The sequence below is a fragment of the Pongo pygmaeus genome, chromosome 11 (genome assembly GCF_028885625.2).
Source record: "Pongo pygmaeus isolate AG05252 chromosome 11, NHGRI_mPonPyg2-v2.0_pri, whole genome shotgun sequence".
In the NCBI taxonomy this organism is placed as follows: domain Eukaryota; kingdom Metazoa; phylum Chordata; class Mammalia; order Primates; family Hominidae; genus Pongo; species Pongo pygmaeus.
This window is the reverse complement of record NC_072384.2, coordinates 70,422,832-70,442,675: the sequence shown is the minus strand read 5'-3', so window position 1 is coordinate 70,442,675 and position 19,844 is coordinate 70,422,832. Positions and strand designations below refer to the sequence as shown.

General features: G+C 51.5%; 1 protein-coding gene across 4 annotated transcripts in view; it reads right to left on the bottom strand.

The window, feature by feature from the left end:
• GAD1 (glutamate decarboxylase 1) overlaps nucleotides 1–19,614 on the bottom strand; it is a 45,737-nt gene extending 26,123 nt beyond the window's left edge. For 3 of the 4 annotated variants that reach the window (XM_054476991.2, XM_054476992.2, XM_063648301.1), the window contains exons 1-5: nucleotides 19,486–19,614; nucleotides 17,856–18,000; nucleotides 14,388–14,450; nucleotides 6,771–6,929; nucleotides 5,212–5,454 (exon numbers count right to left, since the gene is read on the bottom strand). In XM_054476991.2, the coding sequence (XP_054332966.1) occupies nucleotides 5,212–5,454; nucleotides 6,771–6,929; nucleotides 14,388–14,450; nucleotides 17,856–17,937 (547 nt within the window). In that variant the 5' untranslated portion in view covers nucleotides 17,938–18,000; nucleotides 19,486–19,614. Of the gene's footprint in view, nucleotides 1–5,211; nucleotides 5,455–6,770; nucleotides 6,930–14,387; nucleotides 14,451–17,855; nucleotides 18,001–19,485 lie in introns of those variants that run through there. The other variant, XM_063648300.1, reaches the window with a different exon arrangement.
• Nucleotides 19,615–19,844: the final 230 nt, after the last annotated feature.

The window sequence follows — 19,844 nt, the reverse complement described above, 5'->3', positions numbered from 1 at the left end:
GATATTGAAGAAGGAAGGGCAGGTTGACCCACCCTATACCAACCATTAACATTCATGATGTCCCTCAAACTTCTATGTTTCTAAAGCATCATGCTTTTAAAGAATAATATCCAGTATCATGAAACAAATCATGCTTTCCAGTGTTTTGTGTTTTGATGTGTTTTGCCAATACATATATAGTCAAATGACCTTCAAATTAAATTTATGGCTGAGATAACTTAGCTCTCCTCTGTGAAATGGGCAGCCTATTTCACTCATTCAGTTGTTGGTGAAATAATTGCTTTTGCTACGTAACTCTAAATCCCTGTGCAACCCACAGTATGCTTTAACAGGCTTTGCTCTCAGCAAATTCAGGATTGTTGCCAAGTTTTTGCCAACTTGGCATTCAACAGAAAACTCAACTCCACATCAGCAGGCTTGGCTCAGCTGTCAGGAAGGAGTCAACGCAATAGATTATCTAGGGACGTGTGGCTGGGAACTGGTGTTAGAAAGATATGCTGACTGCTGTGTTTCCAGTGGAAATTGCCTTTGCTTCTGAAAAAAAAAACCAAAAACGGTCACAGAGCTAGTGTTAGAATGTTCCTGGTCTAACTCTCCTCTCTGAGAATCTCTATTCTTCCCTAGATGTGATTCAGAACATCTGGACTATGACTTCTTATATCAGAAGATACCAATCTCTGCATCTTAAGAGCCCTCACAAAATAATACTGGTTTTTAGAGAAAACTAAAAGAAGCATAACTAGTAAACTTAGTTTAAGTATGGGGCCATATTCTAGATATTCATGTGGACTATCCTAGATAGTTAAATGATTCCATGTTACTCTACTTTGCTCATTGCCAACAGAATCTGAGGTCTTTTGAAACAACACATTGTATTGAAAGTCATTAAAATATATATGCAATATCCATTTAAAAACTTTTAACAATAACACTTCATTTTAAGACAAGACTGAATGGTAAATAAATGCAATCACACTATTTGATAATGTATCAAAACCATACAGCTTGGCAGAAACAAAAGATGGATAAAGAGAGATTAACACAAAGTGAAATAGTATCTCTTTGTCCTTTAAAATATAAAGGACACAAAGTCCTTCAAAATCTTATTTTTAGCTTATGGTGACAACCTTGTGCCCCCAAATCTTATATCTACCAGAATTTCTATTAAGTAACGAAATAGTTTCAATTTCAATTTCAATTCTCTATATTGGATGAAAATAACAGATGATAGATATGGTGCTGGGCGGCTCATGGCCTAAATTCAGGTAGGAGGAGAAGGAAAGAATTATTTTTTAAAGTAAAGTTTTCCTACAAATAAACTACAAGAAAAAAAGAAGAGTTGGATGGGGAGATCTCTTGATTAGGAGACATGGCAAACAACTGCATGTAAAAAACTTATTTGGATCCCGATTCAAATGAGTTTAACTAAATTAAAGCATTTATGATGTTCATGATACAATAGAAATTTGAAAACTCACTAAATATTTCATTAAGGAGCTATAATTTTTTTTTTAGGGTATGACAATGACATTGTGGATTTTTTTTAAAAAGTTCTTAAGAATGAATATTGGGCCAGGTGCGGTGGCTCATGCCTGCAATCCCAACACTTTGGGAGGCCAAGGCGGGTGGGTCATCTGAAGTCAGGAGTTCGAGACCAGCCTGGCCAACATGGTGAAACCCCGTCTCTACTAAAAAAATACAAAAATTAGCCAGCCATGGTGGCGTGCACCTATAATCCCAGCTTCTCAGGAGGCTGAGGCAGGGGAATCGCTTGAACCCAAGAGGGGAGGTTGCAGTGAGCCGAGATCATGCCACTACATTCCACTCCAGCTTGGGCAACAAGACTGAAACTCCATCTCAAAAAAAAAAAAAAAAAAAAAGAATGAATATTTATGGATACAGTAATATTATGTTGGGGATTTGCTTTCATGTAATGTAGGTGATGGGGAGTGGATGGCGGTACAGGTAAAAGCTGATAATAAAGCAGGGCATTAGTATATAGAGTTCATTATAGGATTCTACTTTTGTATAAGTTTAAAATTTTCCATAAAAAAAAGTTTTAAAAAGAACAACGAAGAGAGTCCAGCATATCTACAAATCACTTAAGTAGCTGCTGTGGCTGAAGGCTGACTGGTGCCTGTTAGTTCATGGGAAATCTCTATAGGCTGGTTCATTTTTTAAAAGAAGTCTTTTATTAATTTATAGAGAAATTTCTAAATGCCATAATCTCTTCACAGACTATACCCGGATCAGTATGTTTTCACCATTAAAATCCAATTCATTATTTTGGCTGAGCCTATTAATGCATTAATATCCTTGAAAAAATACTTTCTACTGTGTGTAGCTACCCGTGGGGTTTACCCTATTGCTCCTTATCTATGCTTAAATTCCACATCAGCAACCAGGAGCTGTTTTGACACGGCAGCAACAGCATGCTTTTATCAGGGCCAAAATCCTGAGATATAGCAGGAGGTTTCACATTGCTTGGAAGACTGTGAACTCTGTAAAGACAAATATCTGCCCCAAGAAGCAACTCTGAGGAACAAAAATGAATGTGTGCAGGCTAAGTACCTAAGTGGGTTCATACACTGGACTAATAAAAGTCAATGCTTTCTCTCTCTCTGCTTTTTTTTTTTTTGAAACAGGGTCCTTCTGTCACCCAGGCTGGAGTGGTGCAGTGGTGCGATCTCAGCTCACTGCAACCTCCACCTCCCGGGCTCAAGTGATCCTCCCACTTCAGCCTCCAGAGTAGCTGGGATCACAGGTGCACACTACCACGCTCAGCTAATTTTTGTATTTTTGGTAGAGATGGGGTTTTGCCCAGGTTAGTCTTGAACTCCTGAGCTCACGTGATCCACCTGCCAGCCTGCCAACGTGATGGGATCACGAGCGTGGGCCACAAGGCCAGGCCCATCAGTGCTTTCTCTGACCGCAAGATGCTTTGGTTTTGTAGATAATATTAGATTATATTATGACAAAATCAGATATTTTTATTTGAGGGACAACACCATTCTGGGCTTTCATAATAAAATGATGTAGTTCTCATCTCTCTGAGAAAGCGCATGTAGAGCAAACTGGCAAAGTTCAAAATATCACCCCAAAGCAAGTCAAGCTAAACATACATGGGGAATTCTGACTCTTTTTAAAATGCAGCCAAATAACACTATTTGTTTTCAATCAGGAGTATATTAGCCATATGGCCAAGATGAGAAGTAACTAAATGTAAATTGATAGAGTGCTTTGCTTTAAAAATCAAACAACATAAATTTTGTACATATAATTGAGTTTTGTGTATCCAGCAGTCATTTAATGAAGCTACACTTATTCCAGTGGTGCTGGCAGACCTCAGCAGCTCTCTGGGATTCCTCATTTTAAAAAGCGTCTTTGGCCAGCATCATTATTTCATTATAACACTTTGATTTTGACATTCAATAGTCTTACTCAGCTCTATCACCACCAGCCTCCTAGTCTCAGTCTTAAATCTATCTTCAAATGACGAGGAAGAATGAGAGGGAAAATAAAGAAGGAGAGACAAAGAAGAAGAAAGAACACAGGATTGCCAGTTGTGGCCTTGGGGCTTCCCCTGTGGTGGCAACTATGCTAGGGACTGTCAATTCTTCTAGATCTGTCTGCCTGAGAGCTCAGGAAAGCCAGACTGTAGTGTGGAGAGAGTTATAGGGAGAAGAGAAGAAACCACTGCGTCACTCCTGGGCTTAGTCCGCAGTCTGAGCTGTTTCTAAGCATCTCAGACAGAGGCCCCAAAGTCCTTGAACTTGAGGCAATTGGAAAGCAACTGCTTTGATGAGGATTGCTGATTAGAGAGGGCTCCTGGAACATGAAAAGGAGGCAAGAGGACATCCTCAAGGACTCCCATTGGAAATAGAATTTGGTGACTCAGAGTGTCCTAAGTTCCAGAAGTTGCAGTAGAATGAGAAGGCATGTGTGTGTGTGTGTGTGTGTGTGTGTGTGTGTGTGTGTATGCCTGTGCATGTGTGCATGTGTCTTTTTGGCCTAGCCGGTAAAAGGTGTCATGGGTTGAATTGTGTTCCTCAAAAAGATGTGTTCAAGTCCTAATCCCTGGTTCCTGTGAATGTGACCTTATTTGGAAATCAGGTCTTTGCGGATGTCATCATGTTAAGATGAGGTCATGCTGGATTGGGGTGGGCCTTAATCCAATGACTGGCATTCTTATGAGGAGAGGGAAATTTGGACATGCACACAGGAAAAAGGCCATGTGAAGTGAAGGCAGAGGTTGGAGCGATGCCTCTACAAGCCAACAAATGCCAAGGAATATCCACAACACCTGGAAGCTAGTAGAGGCAAGGGTGGATCCTCTCCAACAGCCATCAGAGACAGCATAGCCAGCACCTTGATTTTAAACTCCTAGCCTCCAGAACCGTGAGAGAACAAATTTCTATTGTTTTGAGCCATCCGAATTGTGGTCATTTATAATGGCATTCCTAGGAAACTAATACAGAAAGGGAGGGGAAATAGCCCAATTCTCCCCAGTGTCAGGGACAGGCAAGGGCAGGATTTATCAGAATGAAATAGACCTGAAAATGGAGGCAAGAAAAGAAGCAGAGGATGGTCATTCTGCTCTCTTTAGGTTGTGAATAGCCTAAATCCAAGAATGAAAATTCTTTTTTTTGAGATAGGGTCCCGATCTGTTGCCCGGGCTGGAGTACAGTGGCACGATCTTGGCTCACTGCAGCCTCTGCCTCTTGGCCTCAGCCTCCTGAATAGCTGGGACTACAGGTGCACACCAACATGCCCAGCTCATTTTCATATATATATAAACATATATATATATATGTAGAGATAAGGTTTCACCATGTTGCCCAGGCTGGTCTCGAACTCCTGAGCTCAAGTGTTCTGCCCACCTTGGCCTCCCAAAGTGCTGGCATTATAGGCATGAGCCATTGCGCTTGGCCAGAATGAAAACTCTTTATACAGAACTTGACCTAGCACCAAGCATTTGTATCTTTTTTATCTACTTTTACCATGATATATGCTGATGAACTTTTGCCTGGGTCGGGTCCCTCCACCAACTGTTACTGCCCAAGCTTGTTCTTGTGGTCACTGGGTACTTTGCTGCCTTCTCTCACCAGGGCTGTGTTTTTCCTCCAACACAAGTTTAATATCCTCACAACTGGCAAGGGTGAGATGGAGGGCAAAGTTGCCACCACCTGTCTACCCGACTCTCCGCCTTACCTGTGCGAACTCCATACTTCAAGGTGTCTCTGCAGTCAACCAGGATCTGCTCCAGGGACTCGGGGTGGTCAGAGAGCTCCAAGTTGAAGCCCTCCATGCCTTCCAGCAACTGGTGTGGGTGATGGAAGTCCAGCACCTTGGTGGAGCGATCAAATGTCTTGCGGACATAGTTGAGGAGTATGTCCACCACTTCCAGGAGGAATTGCACGGTTTGCTCTTCCCCGTTCTTAGCCGGAAGCAGATCTGAATTGAGGAGAGCAATGAATGGTTATCACCTGACTCATATCTAGATTTCTTCAGTCCAGAGACCCCTAATATTAACCATGCTATCTGTATAGGCCTGATTTCATTCTGGGATAGGTATGTGCACTGAGAATCTGACACGCCACATCCCCAGAAAAATGCACATACACAGAAGTTTTGCACATGCTTCCTGGGAGTTCACAGCCTTTCTGACAGGCTGCTCAGACATGGAATGAAGTGCTCTGAGACGCCGTGAAAAACCTGCGACTGCGGTTGTCATCTGCAGGTTGAATGGGCACCTGTGAGGAGTGTGATGGAGGGGGCATCTGTCGTGCTCCCCTGGGACCAGGTGTGTCCCTGTCCATCTGGTTAGGTGTTGTGATGTGCTTGGTCTGTTGGCATCAGAGGGTAAGGCCTCTGTGGGTAGAGGCTGAGGTTCCCCCTGAAGAGGGTGGTCCTTGGTGGTATCCTTAGACAGGAAACTGGAGCTGGAAGATGGGGCTCAAGAAGGTGAGACAGGGAACCCCTGCCTCTTTCTTGACCCCACCCTTTTGGGCCTGGACTCTGAGATATCCAGAGATGACTTTGGATGACAGGCTCTGCAGTAGTCAAGCTAGGGGTTAGGCAGGGAAAAAAGCTGTAGGGGCCCAATTCTGTAGCTCACAGGCAGGCTGTGCAGCTGTGCACGATACTCTCTGTGACTCCCTGGGTTAGCTCCAGGGTTTTAGGGACATATTGTTTAATACTCTGGTCTGCCTTCTGTGGCACTGTGGGAAGTTCACGGAAGGGGATGGCAGTGGATCTACCTGTGAGCTGTTTGGGAGAGACTGGTAAAGCACCTCCTGAGATGAGAGTTGTAGGGCAGCAGGGGTTAGTGAAACATCTCTGAAAGGAAAACAAGTTCCAGGACACTCGTTGGTTATGAGGCTCAGCATGCAACTTCCCATAGTGTGATTTTGTGTGTATGTGTGTGGCCAATCTTCCAGGATAAATGTTATTAAGGAAATCATTAGATTTTCTTATATGCAAGGTTCCTTCGACTCTGAGAGTCTATGAATCCATATTTGTTCCCTCGAGTGTCCTTAGAGTTGACTTTTATTGACTGCCTTCATCCAGTTTCCAAAATGATGGAGACCTGGGCAGCAGGGAGGGAGGGAGTCAATTATATTCCCCCAAAGTCACAAAAGCAGTTTCATGTGGGTTCAGAGAGAATAATGACATTTCTTGATAAAAGAAGTAAAATTCCAGGAAAAAGTCAAGAAACTCAAATAAGAAATCTACTGGCTAGCATGGGAAGGGAGTGGGGCAGGGGCTACCTCTAGCAAACAGATTGGAGAAGTCTGTCTCTGTGCGCCGGAAGCGGGCATCCCGGTCGCTGTTTTCACAGGAAAGCAGGTTCTTGGAGGACTGCCTCTCCTTGAAGGCACTCACAAGGCGACTCTTCTCTTCCAGGCTGTTGGTCCTTTGCAAGAAGCCTATGGCACAAGAAGCTGGTCAGAGAGAGTGCTGCAAACTGCCCAGCCCCTGAGGGTCAGCTGCAGAGCGAATTAACTCTCCAAGCAGGGCTCTTCTTTCTCCTGAGAAAAGAAGTGAGTGTCTGTGTTTTAAATACAGTGGCTGTGGCACTGCTCGCCTTCAGGCAGGGAGGGGGGCAGTGCCAAGTGTCATCAGTGGCAGAGACCCAGTCATGCAAGAGAGAAAAACAGTAAGTGAAGCCCGTTCTCCTCTCTGAATGTGACAGTGAACTCACAATTAAGTAAGTTGGACAGCTTCCACTCCAGTGACCAGCCCCAGGATAGGGCTTTAAAGGAGGGGACACAATCAGAGAAGATGCTGCCAGCACTGTTTATGGGCTGTATAACCAGAAGGAGGAGGGGAGAGAACAGCAGGGGGAGGAGGAGAGGTGAGGACAGCTGAGGGAGGAGGGTGAGGACAGCAGAGGGAGGAGGAGAGGTGAGGACAGCTGAGGGAGGAGGATGAGGATAGCAGAGGGAGGAGAGATGAGGACAGCAGAGGGATGAGGAGGGGTGAGGACAGCAGAGGAAGGAAAGTGAGGACCACAGAGGGAGGAGAGCAAGGACCGCAGAGGGAGGAAGGCGAGGACAGCAGAGGGAGGAGAGGTGAGGACGGCAGAGGGAAGAGGAGGGGTGAGGACAGCAGAGGGAGGCGGGCGAGGACAGCAGAGGGAAGAGGAGGTGTGAGGACAGCAGAGGGAGGAGGGTGAGGACAGCAGAGGGAGGAGGGCGAGGACAGCAGAGGGAGGAGGGTGTGGACAACAGAGGAGGAGTGTGAAGACAACAGAGAAGGAGGGTGAGGACAGCAGAGGGAGGAGGGTGAGGACAGCAGAGGGAGGAGGGCAAGGACAACAGAGGGAAGAGGAGGGGTGAGGACAGCAGAGGAGGAGGGTGAGGACAGCAGAGGGAGGAGAGTAAGGACAGCAGAGGGAGAAGATCAAGGACAGCAGAGGGAGGACAGCGAGGACAGCAGAGGGAAGAGGAGGGGTGAGGACAGCAGAGGGAGGAGGGTGGAGACAGCAGAGGGAAGGGGATGAGGACAGCAGAGGGAGGAAGATGAGGACAGCAGAGGAAAGATGATGAGGACAGCAGAGGGAAGAGGGTGAGGACAGCAGAGGGAGGAGGGTGAGGACAGCAGAGAGAGGAGGGTGAGGACAGCAGAGGGAGGAGGGCGAGGACAGCAGAGGGAGAAGAGGTGAGGACAGCAGAGGGAAGAGGAGGGGTGAGGACAGCAGAGAGAGGAGGGGTGAGGACAGCAGAGAGAGGAGGGGTGAGGACAGCAGAGAGGAGGGGTGAGGACAGCAGAGGGAGGAGGGTGAGGACAGCAGAGGGAGGAGGGTGAGGACAGCAGAGGGAGGAGGGTGAGGACAGCAGAGGAGGAGGATGAGGACAGCAGAGGGAAGGGGATGAAGACAGCAGAGGGAGGAAGGTGAGGACTGCGGAGGGAGGAGGGTGAGGACAGCAGAGGGATGACAGCAGAAGGAGGAGGGGTGAGGATGGCAGAAGGAGAAGGAATGCGGTCCAACACAGAGGATTCGGGCAGACACTTTCCTCCAGCACCAGGTAATGCTCACAGGGTTGAACATAAGTGGTATTTTTCTGAATGCAAACCTGAATGCAGCTTTTCTTGCACCACCCCCTCTCCTTGAATAAAGGTATTGCGAGACAAAAAAAAAGCTTCAATCTTATGTGTGTTGCCATTTAATTCTATAAGTACTTATTGAGCACCTGTTGTACAAAAACACTTTGCTAAGCATCTAGGATTGGGGACCGATAAAGCTAGTGAGACAGATCTCCTGCCCTCCAGGAGCCTACAAGCCTGGCAGATGGTGACCAATGCTGGAATAAAACTAGTCATCCAAGAACTCCACAGAGATGACAGGAGGGATCTGAGCCCAGGGTGGGATTCTCAGTGCCTCACCTCTGCCCCTCGGAGGGAGTGGAAAGTTCTCCTGCCCGAGGTGAGCAGGACAAACTTCGGCAGCAAATGGGGAAGGAGGGTTGAGCCAAAAGGGCAGGAGAACCTGCCAGCGTGGAGCACACTCCCTCCACATCTCCACCATCCCCTGTGGGGCTCCTGGCCCACACGTCTGCTCTTTCCCTTGGCTTCTCCTCCTTCAATTCAGCCTCAGTCTTAGCCCAAAATGCAGTGTACTGAAAAGAGGAAAAAAGTTCTAAGCTTCTTGGTGACCCCAAAGCTGTCTCTGTAAATACCAAGATCCTTGGGGAGTCACATGTGTCACAAGGCAGACTTGGAAGAAAGTCCCAAGAGGTGCAAAAAGGCAAGTTAATCTGGAGAATTCAGCTTTGCTTCCCAGGACTACAATTCAGCTGTGATGGGTGGGAGAAGGAGGGATGCATGGGAAGGCTGCGGTGATTAGAATCCTCCCACACAAGGGAGTCAGGGGCTATTTCTGGAGGGAAGAATGGGAAAGCAGAGCCACCAAGCTTTTTGTTGCTCCCAGCACCTTTTACATTTATCACTAAAGCCCAAAGGACATGAGACGGGGGGAAATACACTATAATAGAGCTCCACACTTGGGTATAAAGATGGGGTTTGTATCCTTTTCCATATCTCTTTGCCTACTTCCTGAATTCCTCCTCCAAATCCTCAAAGTCCAGAACCAGGAGCCAGCACTCATTTGCCAGAGGGATGCAGGATCAGATGGCACCTGAGCTCTGAGACTGCTCCTCTCGTCCCAGAACATTGAGCTGTGGAATTTGCCAGACTTGAAAGACTAAACCCATGTGGCCTCATGCAGTGAGGTCCTGCCCAGCTGAACCCCCACTCTGTTGTCCCCGACATCTGGTTAGGCTTCTGACTCACTCCCTGAGTCTCCCCACCTTGAAGCCCCTTCCCTCTGGGCAGCTGCAGGAAGCAGAAACTCGGCTTGAGGTTTTGACACAGGCTCTCCCAGAGGTGCCCTGATGAGGCTGAGAAACGATCATTATGCCACAGTTTTTTTTGTTTTGTTTTGTTTTTTTTGAGACGGAGTCTCGCTCTGTCACCCAGGCTGGAGTGCAGTGGCATGATCTTGGCTCATCACAACCTCCATCTCCCGAGTTCAAGTGATTCTCCTGCCTCAGCCTCCCAAGTAGTTGGGATTACAGGTGCCCACCACCACGTCCGGCTAATTTTTGTGTTTTTAGTAGAGACGGGGTTTTCGCCATGTTGGTCAGGCTGGTCTCAAACTCCTGACCTCGGGTGATCCACCTGTCTCGGCCTCCCAAAGTGCTGGGATTACAGGTGCGAGCCACCACGCCTGGCCCTACGACGCAGCTTTAAACCTGCATCCCATTCCTTGGGCTGCACTTCCAGTAATGTACTAAGAATCAGAATCCTCTCTAAATCCTGTAATTATTTTATGAATAGCACACTTACACTGCATTATAATTTACTGTAAAACAATTAATTTGCTAATATAAACATATAATATATATTGTCATGTCTTTCACTTTGTTTAGGAAGGTGTTTGTTTTCTAAAATACTGGGATCCTCAGAAAGGTAGGTGATCCAGGCCTCCCTTGGCTCTGAGAGGCCCTGGAAGGAACTGCTTCTCCAAGGATGAAGAGGTGGTGGATGACCTGGAGGTCAGTGCCTTGACAATCTCCCTGGCTAGCAAGGGGTCCTGTAAGAAGGGGTCCCAGAGAATGAAGCCGAGTGTACTCCCTCTTGCTCTACACCCCAGCTTCAAGGACCTAGTTTAAGCCTGTGGGTAACTGGTCACAGAGCTCTACATTCTTAGAGGCAAAGAGGAAAGCAAAGGAGAGGCAAAGCTGCAGTTGTGTTTGGTTGGGTGCTAGCACACTGGCCAGCCGCAAGGGGAGAAAAAGTCACGGCTCCACCTCTGAGCTGAGGGGAGCTCCTGCTGCAGGTTCCTCACCCCAGCTGCCAAACTCAAAGCCTTATGGGGCCAAGTGAGAGAGTGTGTATGTGTATGTGTGTGTGCATGTGTGCACATGTATGTGTAGCTAGAAAGCACCTGGCTCCAGCCAGTTGTTGCCAAGTGGGGCTTTGAGCTGTGCATGGCATAAGCACCTGTGGCCAACAGGGCACGTGGGAGCTGAAGCCCAGCACATTCTCTGTTCACCAAGCTACGGCATGGAATTGCATATGCATAGACGAAGGGGCTCTTTTTCATTTGTTCATTTGTTTTTGAGACAGGGTCATACTCTATTGCTGTTGTCCAGACTGGAGTGTAGTGGCACCATCATAGCTCATTGTAATTTCAAACTCCTGGGCTCAAGCGATCCTCCTGCCTCATCCTCCTGAGTAGCTAGGACTGCAGCTATGTGGCCACCACACCTGGCTAATTTTTTTAAAGTTTTTGTAGAGATGGGGTCTCCCTATGCTGCTCAGGCTAGTCTCAAACTCCTGGCCTCAAATGATCCTACCACCTTGGCCTCCCAAAGTGTTGGGATTACAGATGTGAGCCACCATGACTTCTTTTTCTGATTTTCTTGGGCTAACAGCACCTGCCATGTTTCCCTTCCCATTGCCCATCCCCAAGTTTTTTCAAGAGAAACCAGAAAAAGAGAGCACTTGAAATCTCTCTATTTTTAAGGTTTGGCACTTGATACAAAATTACACACACACACACACACACACACACACACACACACACACACAGTGTAGGCTACATAAAACAGCTCAGGGGCTATAGTTGGCAGCAAGAGATAAGTGATGGCAGCCCAAGGACACCCTGGGAAGTTAGCAGAGCCCAGAGCCAGAACTTAGGGATCCCTGCAACTCATCGTATTTAGATCATGCCACCATGCCTGCAGCACTCTCCAGCTCTTGGCAAGACCATGGGTTTCTTCTAGCTGATTACTCTCCCTGGGGGATTCTGCCTCCAGAGCTAAGGGTACCTACCACTAGTGGGGCCCAGGGCCTTCCTTGCAGCCTCATTCTGTGGCTTTTGGGGAAGGGCAAGGGGAGAGTGGGTGAGGGTTGAATTTTGGCAAGGCACTGAGGGTGCTTCTGAGAGTCATCCAGGGCAGTGGGTTTGGAAGTGGGAAGAGGACCATGAGTTCCTCTGCTCTCTTAATGTGAAAGGGTAAACCAACCTGGATGCTGTCAAGTCAAGAAGGAACCCTCCAGGTCCATCCCTCCAGGGATGAAGGGAGGGGTGTGTGTGTGTGTGTGCACGCACGTGTGTATGTGTGTGTGTGTGTGTGTACGTAGGCAGGCAGGGAGCTGTGGACCCAGGGCCAACACCAAAGACTGCACTCTGCCTCCACTAGATTAAAATGGAAAGCCAAAGTTGTCTCAAGGTGTGGAAAATAAATCTTGGTGTTTTGTTTTCTTTCAGAATCAAACCTAATGGGAAGCCTCCTAACCTGTGGCCCGAAAAGCAGGGCATTTTAGCCCAAGGGAATTTCTCCTCAACAGACTACCGTGGGTTGTGGGGAGCAGACACAGGGAGGAAACTGAGGACTGTAGCCCCCAAGAGCTCTCCCTCCTAGCTTTGGCTGACAGTGGGGGAGGGGGAGGTGAGGCCAACTCCGGGTTCCCTATTTCCGGACCCAGCGAAGCCCCACTCTTTCCCGCCTCTTTACCCTTTCTGAACTCGTCGGGTATGTCCCCATAAGAAGCACTTAGACCTTTTATTCCCGTGGAAGTGGAGCGCCTGCAGCCAGAGGAGCAGGGGACAGCAGGGGGCAGGATGGGGGTGAATGAGGGCTGCCCCCCACCCTCAGCAGGCCAGGCGCCGCGGGTAAGGAGCCCTCACCCAGAGCCTGCCCCTACCCTGTCCTCGGCTGCCCAGGGCTCGCTCAGTTCTGCCTGCCCGGCTGGCTGCATGACAATGACGGCTGCAGAAGCCGAGCGCTGCGGCCGCTGAAGAGACCTGGCGCGAAACGGGCCATTAAGCCCAGAATGGCGGCAGGGTGGGGGTGGAGGTGGGGGTGGGGGTGGGAGTGGGACGGGGCTATTTATAGAACAAAGATCAGAGGCCGCCGGCTGCCCCAGCACAGGGATGTAGCCCTGGCCTCGCCCCACGGGCGTCCCGCGCTGGGGAGAAGGCAAAACCCCAAGGCCGCCCGGCGGCAGGGCTGGGCTTTCGGTGGAAAATGGCTGGGTCTAGGAATCGAGCACCCCTTCCTCCCTAAACGCCGAGTCCCAGGGTCTAGAGGACAGAGCCCCAGAAACGCAGGGAGGGCGCGGCGCGGCCAAGCGGGGAAGGGAGTAGTTCCCCAAAGCGGCTACTCTGCTCTGACTGCAAACTGCCACCGCCCTCGCTCCAGGACGCAGGGAGGCTGGGAAGAGCAGGTGCAGAGAGCACCCAGGCGGCGGGCGGCTCTGGCGCTCCGGGGCTGGGGGTGGGGAGGGAGGGCGTGTCCCGTGCCTGCTCTGCCGCTATCTCCCGCGCGCAGCAGCTGACGGACGGCTCTTTAATAAGCCCCTCGTTAATCTTCCCCCGCCTCTCCAACCTCTGCCCAGGGACATCCGTATTTTCTGGCTCGATAAGGCTAGAGAATTTTAGTCGGTGAAATGTAGCAAGGAAAGCAAGTCCTCATTGTTCAGCCAGAGTCACTCAGCTGTGTCCCTTCAAACAAATCTCCCTTTTTCCTTTAAAAAAATAACATCCTTTAGGCATTTTCATTTCAGACCCTCCTGTCTCCAGAGAGCAGTTCTTTCTCCTCTCCAGCTCCCTGATCTATTTTCTTCCTTCCCGGTTCTTTCGCCCCCTGCGGCTCCTCGTGCCTGCTCGTCCCCTTCCCTTCCCTCCTAGCTTTCAAGGATGCGCCAGGCAAACCCTCGTGCCTCCCTCAGGCAGGCCACGGTGGGCTCCAGGCAATCCTTTTCTTTAGCCTCCGAGGCCCCAAATAAAGAAACTTGAATCCGTTATGACATCTCAGGGCGAAACCCCTCAAGGTGGAGAGACCACTTTCAATGCGACTCCACTGCGCGAGTGGAGGTGCGAGTGAGGGGTAGGCGATGATGTAGGGGATGGGGGAGACGTGTCAGCTACAGCTTTAGGCAGATACACGCGCCTTTGGTCTGCTCTCCAGCAAGCCAGATCAGTTCACCTTTTCTACGCGACCTTTGGGACGCGCGGGCAGAGTGCACGGCACCGGGTGGGAGCTGCTTGCGCGCGGGGCTAGGAAAGCGGGGTTGCAGCGCGGGGGCGCTTTCCTCCCGCTTCTGCGCCCAGGCAGGGCACCCGGCGTTCGCTCCACGGGGTCTTGGGGATCGGGGACTCCAGAGAAAAAGACCCCTGGGGACCAGGTCTGGGGTGGGCAGAGGAGGGTCAGGGCCTGTAGGGGAGCGTGGTCGCTGGCTGTCCTGGCTGTAATTACGTTAGAAAATCAGACCCAAGAGCCCGGATCCCCCTGCGCTTGCGTCCCAGTCTCCCAAGCCCCAGAGGTCCGCGCGCCGCGCCTCCCAGCCGGGCCCCAGTGGGTCCTGTCACTTACCGCAGATCTTGAGCCCCAGTTTTCTGGTGCATCCATGGGCCACGCCGCACCAGGTATCGTACGCTAGGACGAGAGAGAGGGAGAGAGGTTCGGTCAGAGAGGCTCCGACCGTGGGGAAATGGGTGGAGGGCAATGGTTTTCTTGGGGGAGGATGAGGTCTTTGCCAGAGCTCTTCATTAAAAGCTACTTCCTGAAAGGAGCTAGGAGCCAAATCTGTGAGCCGACAGGCATATCCTCTAAGCCCCCATCATACTCCCTTCCTGCTTCTGGCTTCAAATACAGAACGGTGTCTCTGAGAGGCGGGGCACCCGGCGCCCCTCCGAGCCCCCAAGCGACCCCCGCCCGGCAGCCCCGGAGGTGGGGTCGGAGTTGGGTGAAGGCTGACCCACACGCAAAGAGCCAGGCTCTGATAGAGCTGCCCAACACCCACTGGCCAGGTCCCGCAGACTCAAAGGGCGACCACAGCAGCCCAGAAAGGGAACACAGGCATCTGGGACCGAAACGTCTCATAATTTCTTGGCGGGTCTCCAGCCTAGTGGCAGCTTAAAATAAACTGGCATGAAATGGGGTCGCGGAAGAGTTCAAGAATTAATTGGGTGAAAAATAGTATTTGACTAGATCATCGGGCTCGCATGGCTGCTCTTCAGTCAGACCGAGGAGTGGGGAAGACAATAGTGCGCCTCGGGTCCTTATCCCTGGCCCCTCTTTCCAACCTGCCCCTCATTAACCCTTCCCTCTGACATCTTGGGTCTGGAGCAGGCAAAGGTAAATGGAATCAAGCACCTTTCCTCTGAGTTACAACTGAGGGTGGAGGTGCTGCTGGATTTTCCTTCTTTTCCAGGCTGTTCTCAAACCCCTCAAGGTCTACCTGCTGCCTTCGGTGTTCAACTTCCAGCAAGAAGCGTGGAAAGCAGCCCCATCCCCGCTAAGCCCCCAAGCGGACTGGTGTGGTGAGCCCAGCATGAAATCCCCTTCCAATCTCTCAAAGCAAAGCTCTCCAAGCACTCGCTTACCCTACCCTGACTGGTGCCTCCAGCTTCGCACAAGTGTTGGAGGCGATAAGGAGAGTGACATCCATTAAACCCGAGGCACAACAGAGCCCCAGCGGGGAGAAGAAACAGCCTGACGTCGGTGAGACATGTCACAGATGGAGTTCCAGTGACAGACAGGAAATCAGTGCAAAAGCAAAACCCTAATAATACCTGGCGGATAATGAGCTATTTGGACCTGATAAAGTGCTTTCACTTTAAACATCATCTCATCTAATTCTCCTAACAGTCCTGTGAAACTGGCAGGAGTGTTGATCTAAGAGTCATTTGACAAAGAAAAAACATCGAGGCTCAGAGAGGTTACATGAGTTTTCCAAGGTCACTCAGCAGGGAAGTTGGAGTTCAGACACATTGCACTGCCTTTCAAAATTGGGGGTTGCAATGAAAGAAAGGGAAAGAGAGACGGGGAGAGCAAGCGAGAGAGCCCCTTTGATGTAGCAAGGGTCGGGAAGACCTAGTGGTTGAGGACAAGGAGGGCTCCAAGCCCCACCCAAAGGTTGCTGGAACAAGAGAGTGCCTAAGGTTGCCTGCACTAAGGCCACCTCCCAGGAGACTCTAAAGGGGCAGAGAAGTGGAGTTAGCTGGGCGGGCAAAGGTATTGTCTGCAAGGGAGGGTGAGAGTGGATAGAGCGCCCAGCGCGCCTTTGAAGCCTGGGGTGCGATGCCATAGCTAGGCTAAGGGTCCGCAACAGTGTGCCTGGGACACGTGCTGCTTGCTGTTTTACATCAGGGTCCCCGGCTCTCTTGCCTTCACTTTGGTAGCTTCCAGGCGAACCAGGCCACTTGCGGATTCAGGTCATCGCCTCTGTTGGGTCTCCTACCTGTGACTTGGCATTTGCGCCGGCGACTGGCGGCCACGGGAAGTAAGGGCGCCGGGAGTGGAGGGTAAATTAACACAACTGCCTGCTAACCCCCCACCCCCACCCCCAGGCGGCAAAAGGGGGCGGGAAATGTGTAAAGCGTCAGAAAAGAAATCCATCAAGGCGAAAGCAACACACAAAGGCGCGCAGGCCTCGCGTTCCTCCCGCCTTGCCCTAGCCAGCTCCAATGCCGGTGCCTGGTTCATATGCTACCAGGGCTGGCGACTCTCCCGAGGCCCTCTTTGTTGTGTGGGTAATTGTATCCCTCCTGGGTGGCGGGAAGAGGGAGCTGCAAAGGAAATTGGAATGAGACCTGAGGACTTAACACAAGACCTCCTGCCCGGGAGCCAATGCCAGCGTCTAAAGGGGCTTTCCGGTAATAATCCCCACTTCATTGATGAGGATACTTATTTTCTCAAATATAAAGTGCCATAAAAGCACATCAATAAGAACTCCCTGTAACCACACTATCCTTCTTAAGCCCTTTCTGTATACAAATTCTGGAAATTCATATAATTAATTACATCTCAGAAACAAAATAAATAAAGGGGGGAGCAGGAACACTTACAGTCTGAAGCTGATAGTTTTTTTTAGGGGGATGGGGTCAGGAGACACTTCTTCACTCCAACAAGGAAGAAGAAAAACAATTTTCTCATCTCAAGCCTTTACAGAGGTAGGAAATAAAATTAAAGACAGATTCTGGAAATGGGTTGAGGAGCCTGTCGCACTTAAGACAGGGAAGCATAAATCCTCCCCCCTCTTTTATCTGGTGTCTCTTTTCTTTCTCTTTTTTCGGGACGTGTCACCTCCTGACAGATCTCTTGCCTGGGATAAGGAGAGAGGTGCTCTCTCCTCACTATGATAAATCTTCTTGCCCCCTCCCCGTTCCCCATCTCTTGCCACTCAGGATGCTGCCCACTCCCCTATTTATTTATTTATGTCTCTGAGATGTAATTAATTGTATGAAATGTCAAGGCTCAGTCTCAGTTTTATGCACCTTTCCCGCCCCTGACTTCTCCCTAACTCGTCAATAGCTTGATGCAAATTTGGAGCAATTAGGGACCTTGAGTTTTCTAAAAGCTGCAATTAACGTCGAAATTTCCGCTGATTATAGACATTGAACACAGCGCAGGGGGAAAGGAGGAGGTCAGATCTTGGCTCAACGAAAGCCAGGGACTGAAAACTCTTATTCCTGCTGGGGCTCCTAGCTCTTCATTCTGCCCCCTGCCCTGACCCCTGTCGTCCCACGGAGCAAAGAAACCACACACAACAGAATAAAAACGACAGTCTGGCTGCGCGCCCCTCCTCCGCCGCGAAGCCCTCAACGATCGCCGCTGCTCAGACTTTGCGTGGTCCTCGCTCTCCGGTGCTCTGGGAGTCACCTAGCGTCCCTGACAGCCGAATGACCTCTGGCAGGGACGGGGTCAGAGCCCCATTTATTTCCCAGCCTCCATCATCTCCGCGCTCCCCCTTCCCTTTCCGCCAGCTCAGCCTCCCGACGTCCCAGCGCCCCCATCTTCCCTGCAGTTCATTTGATAGAAAATTGGGGCGGGACCTACTTGTGGGGCGCAGGTTAGTGGTATTGGGGTCCGCTCCCGCGTTCGAGGAGGTTGCGGACGAAGATGGGGTCGAAGACGCCATCAGCTCGGTCGTCCCGGGGCCTCTACTGTCCGGGGTCCTCGACTGGTCCGGCGCAGAAACAAGCTGCAAAGAGAAGCGAGAGCTGTGCGGGGAGGACTTCCGGGGTCCTGCACACCGGAGGGACTGAGCAGCCGGGGGCGTGGAGGCTCCCCTTGAAGATCCGGCTCTGGAGAGACAAGAGGGAGGAAGGGCAGCGAGCCTGCCTGGTAGGGGTGCGCAGGGGTGGGGGCAGCGGAGGAGACGTGCGCGCTAGCTCCGGTACTGGGGCGCGGGGAGCGTAGCCCTGGGCCGCTCTCGAGTCTGGCGGTGCATCAGCGCGACCTGGAGTGAAGCGCCGAGACGAGGCGGGGTCGGGGTCGGGGTCGGGGGGGGGTCCAAGGCCAGTACAAGACGCAGGGGTGTGGGGGACTGGGCTAGGAGCACAGGGGAGCGCTCAGTGAGCGATTTTCCAGCCGAGCCGCTACAAGCCCCATTGGGCACTCAGCAGCCGGCGTGTGGGCCAGCGGGGGGAGGGCGCACGGGGCGGGCATGTCTGGTTCGGTGTCTGGTTCCCTTTGTTGTGTCTGGCTAATTCCCTGGAAAGAAAGAGGCTAACTGCTCCGGGGACTGGGGACTTTGGTGAGACAAGGTGAGAGGGGGAAAAAGGCCCATATCTTTACGTTCTCCCTCGGACTTGGCCAGAGAAGAACCACAGTCACCTTGCACTCCAGACAGCCAGAAAGCAGCGAGTCGGAACCTTGCTTGTCTCCCTCTTATCCCAGCCGGTTTTTAGCCATCGCTAAGCCTAGGGCGAGGTTTCGGTCCGGTTTCAGCGTTTCTCCTCTACCTAGCCCCCTGAGGACCCCAGATTTCTCGCGGTACAGATCCCGAGAGGGTGGGGTAAGTAAGAATGGGGAACGTCACCGGGGAAACGAACTTGCGCGCAGCGCGCAGGAGGCGGCGGACAAAGATCTTGCGCGGCGCCCCTGCTTGACTCTCGGCGCTGGCGCGATGGCGCCCGAAGGCCCCGGGACAGAGAGAGTGCGGGCTAATCTGGGTAGATCGAAGACCCCACAGAGAAGCGCCCACCGGCCATCGCCTCCACACCCTCCCTCCGACCTCATACCTAGCCCCGCGCGCGCACTCGCACAGCAACTCGGGCAGCCGGTCGACTACGGCCGCTGGGAGAGTAACAGGTTACCGTTCCTAGTAGCGCCTTCGGCTACTGCTGCCCAGGCGCCCTTTGGAAGGACAGGCGCTCGCAGCATGGAAGCTCAAGGGAAAATCGCTCTTGCCCCACTTCAACTAGAGCCTCAGCCTCCGTGCGTCCCCGGGGCGTGAATCCGGAGGGCAGGGATAAGAAGAGTGACGAGGGCGGGGAGAGGGGGGGGTCCCTGCGCAGTGCACCCGTGGAGAGCAGGGACTAGGGCTGGCAGGAAGCACTCATTTCGGGAGGTTGGGTGGCCGGCGCTGGGGATGGGGTTGGTTGAGAAGCCGCGGGCGGAGAGGACCTGGCTGAAAAGCCACGGTTGGGCGCTGGGAAGTCCAGGTGGTCGCTCGCTTACCCACCTCGGCTCGGCGACAGCGAGCCGGGCACTCCTGCCTTTCCTCTGCACAGCGCCTAGCGATCCGCTCGACTCGGCCCTGACAGGCGTAATCTGCCCGGCGTCACCTCCAGCTGCTTCCTCGTTCTCGCTAGTTCCGTCTCGCACGCGAGTGCCAGGAGAAGAGAGAGATTCGGAGAGGCGGCTGCACTGCTTCGGGGTAGGCGGGGGCAGAGTGGGGAGGCGGGGACCGGATCGGCGGGGAAATCACGAGGCCGTTGCTCGCGGGGGCAGCTCGTCGGTGGAGCGGCGGGGCTCCTCTGCAGGTGCCTGACCGCCTCTGGAGCTTTATAGGGCGATTATAAATCCAGCTCACGGTTTTGT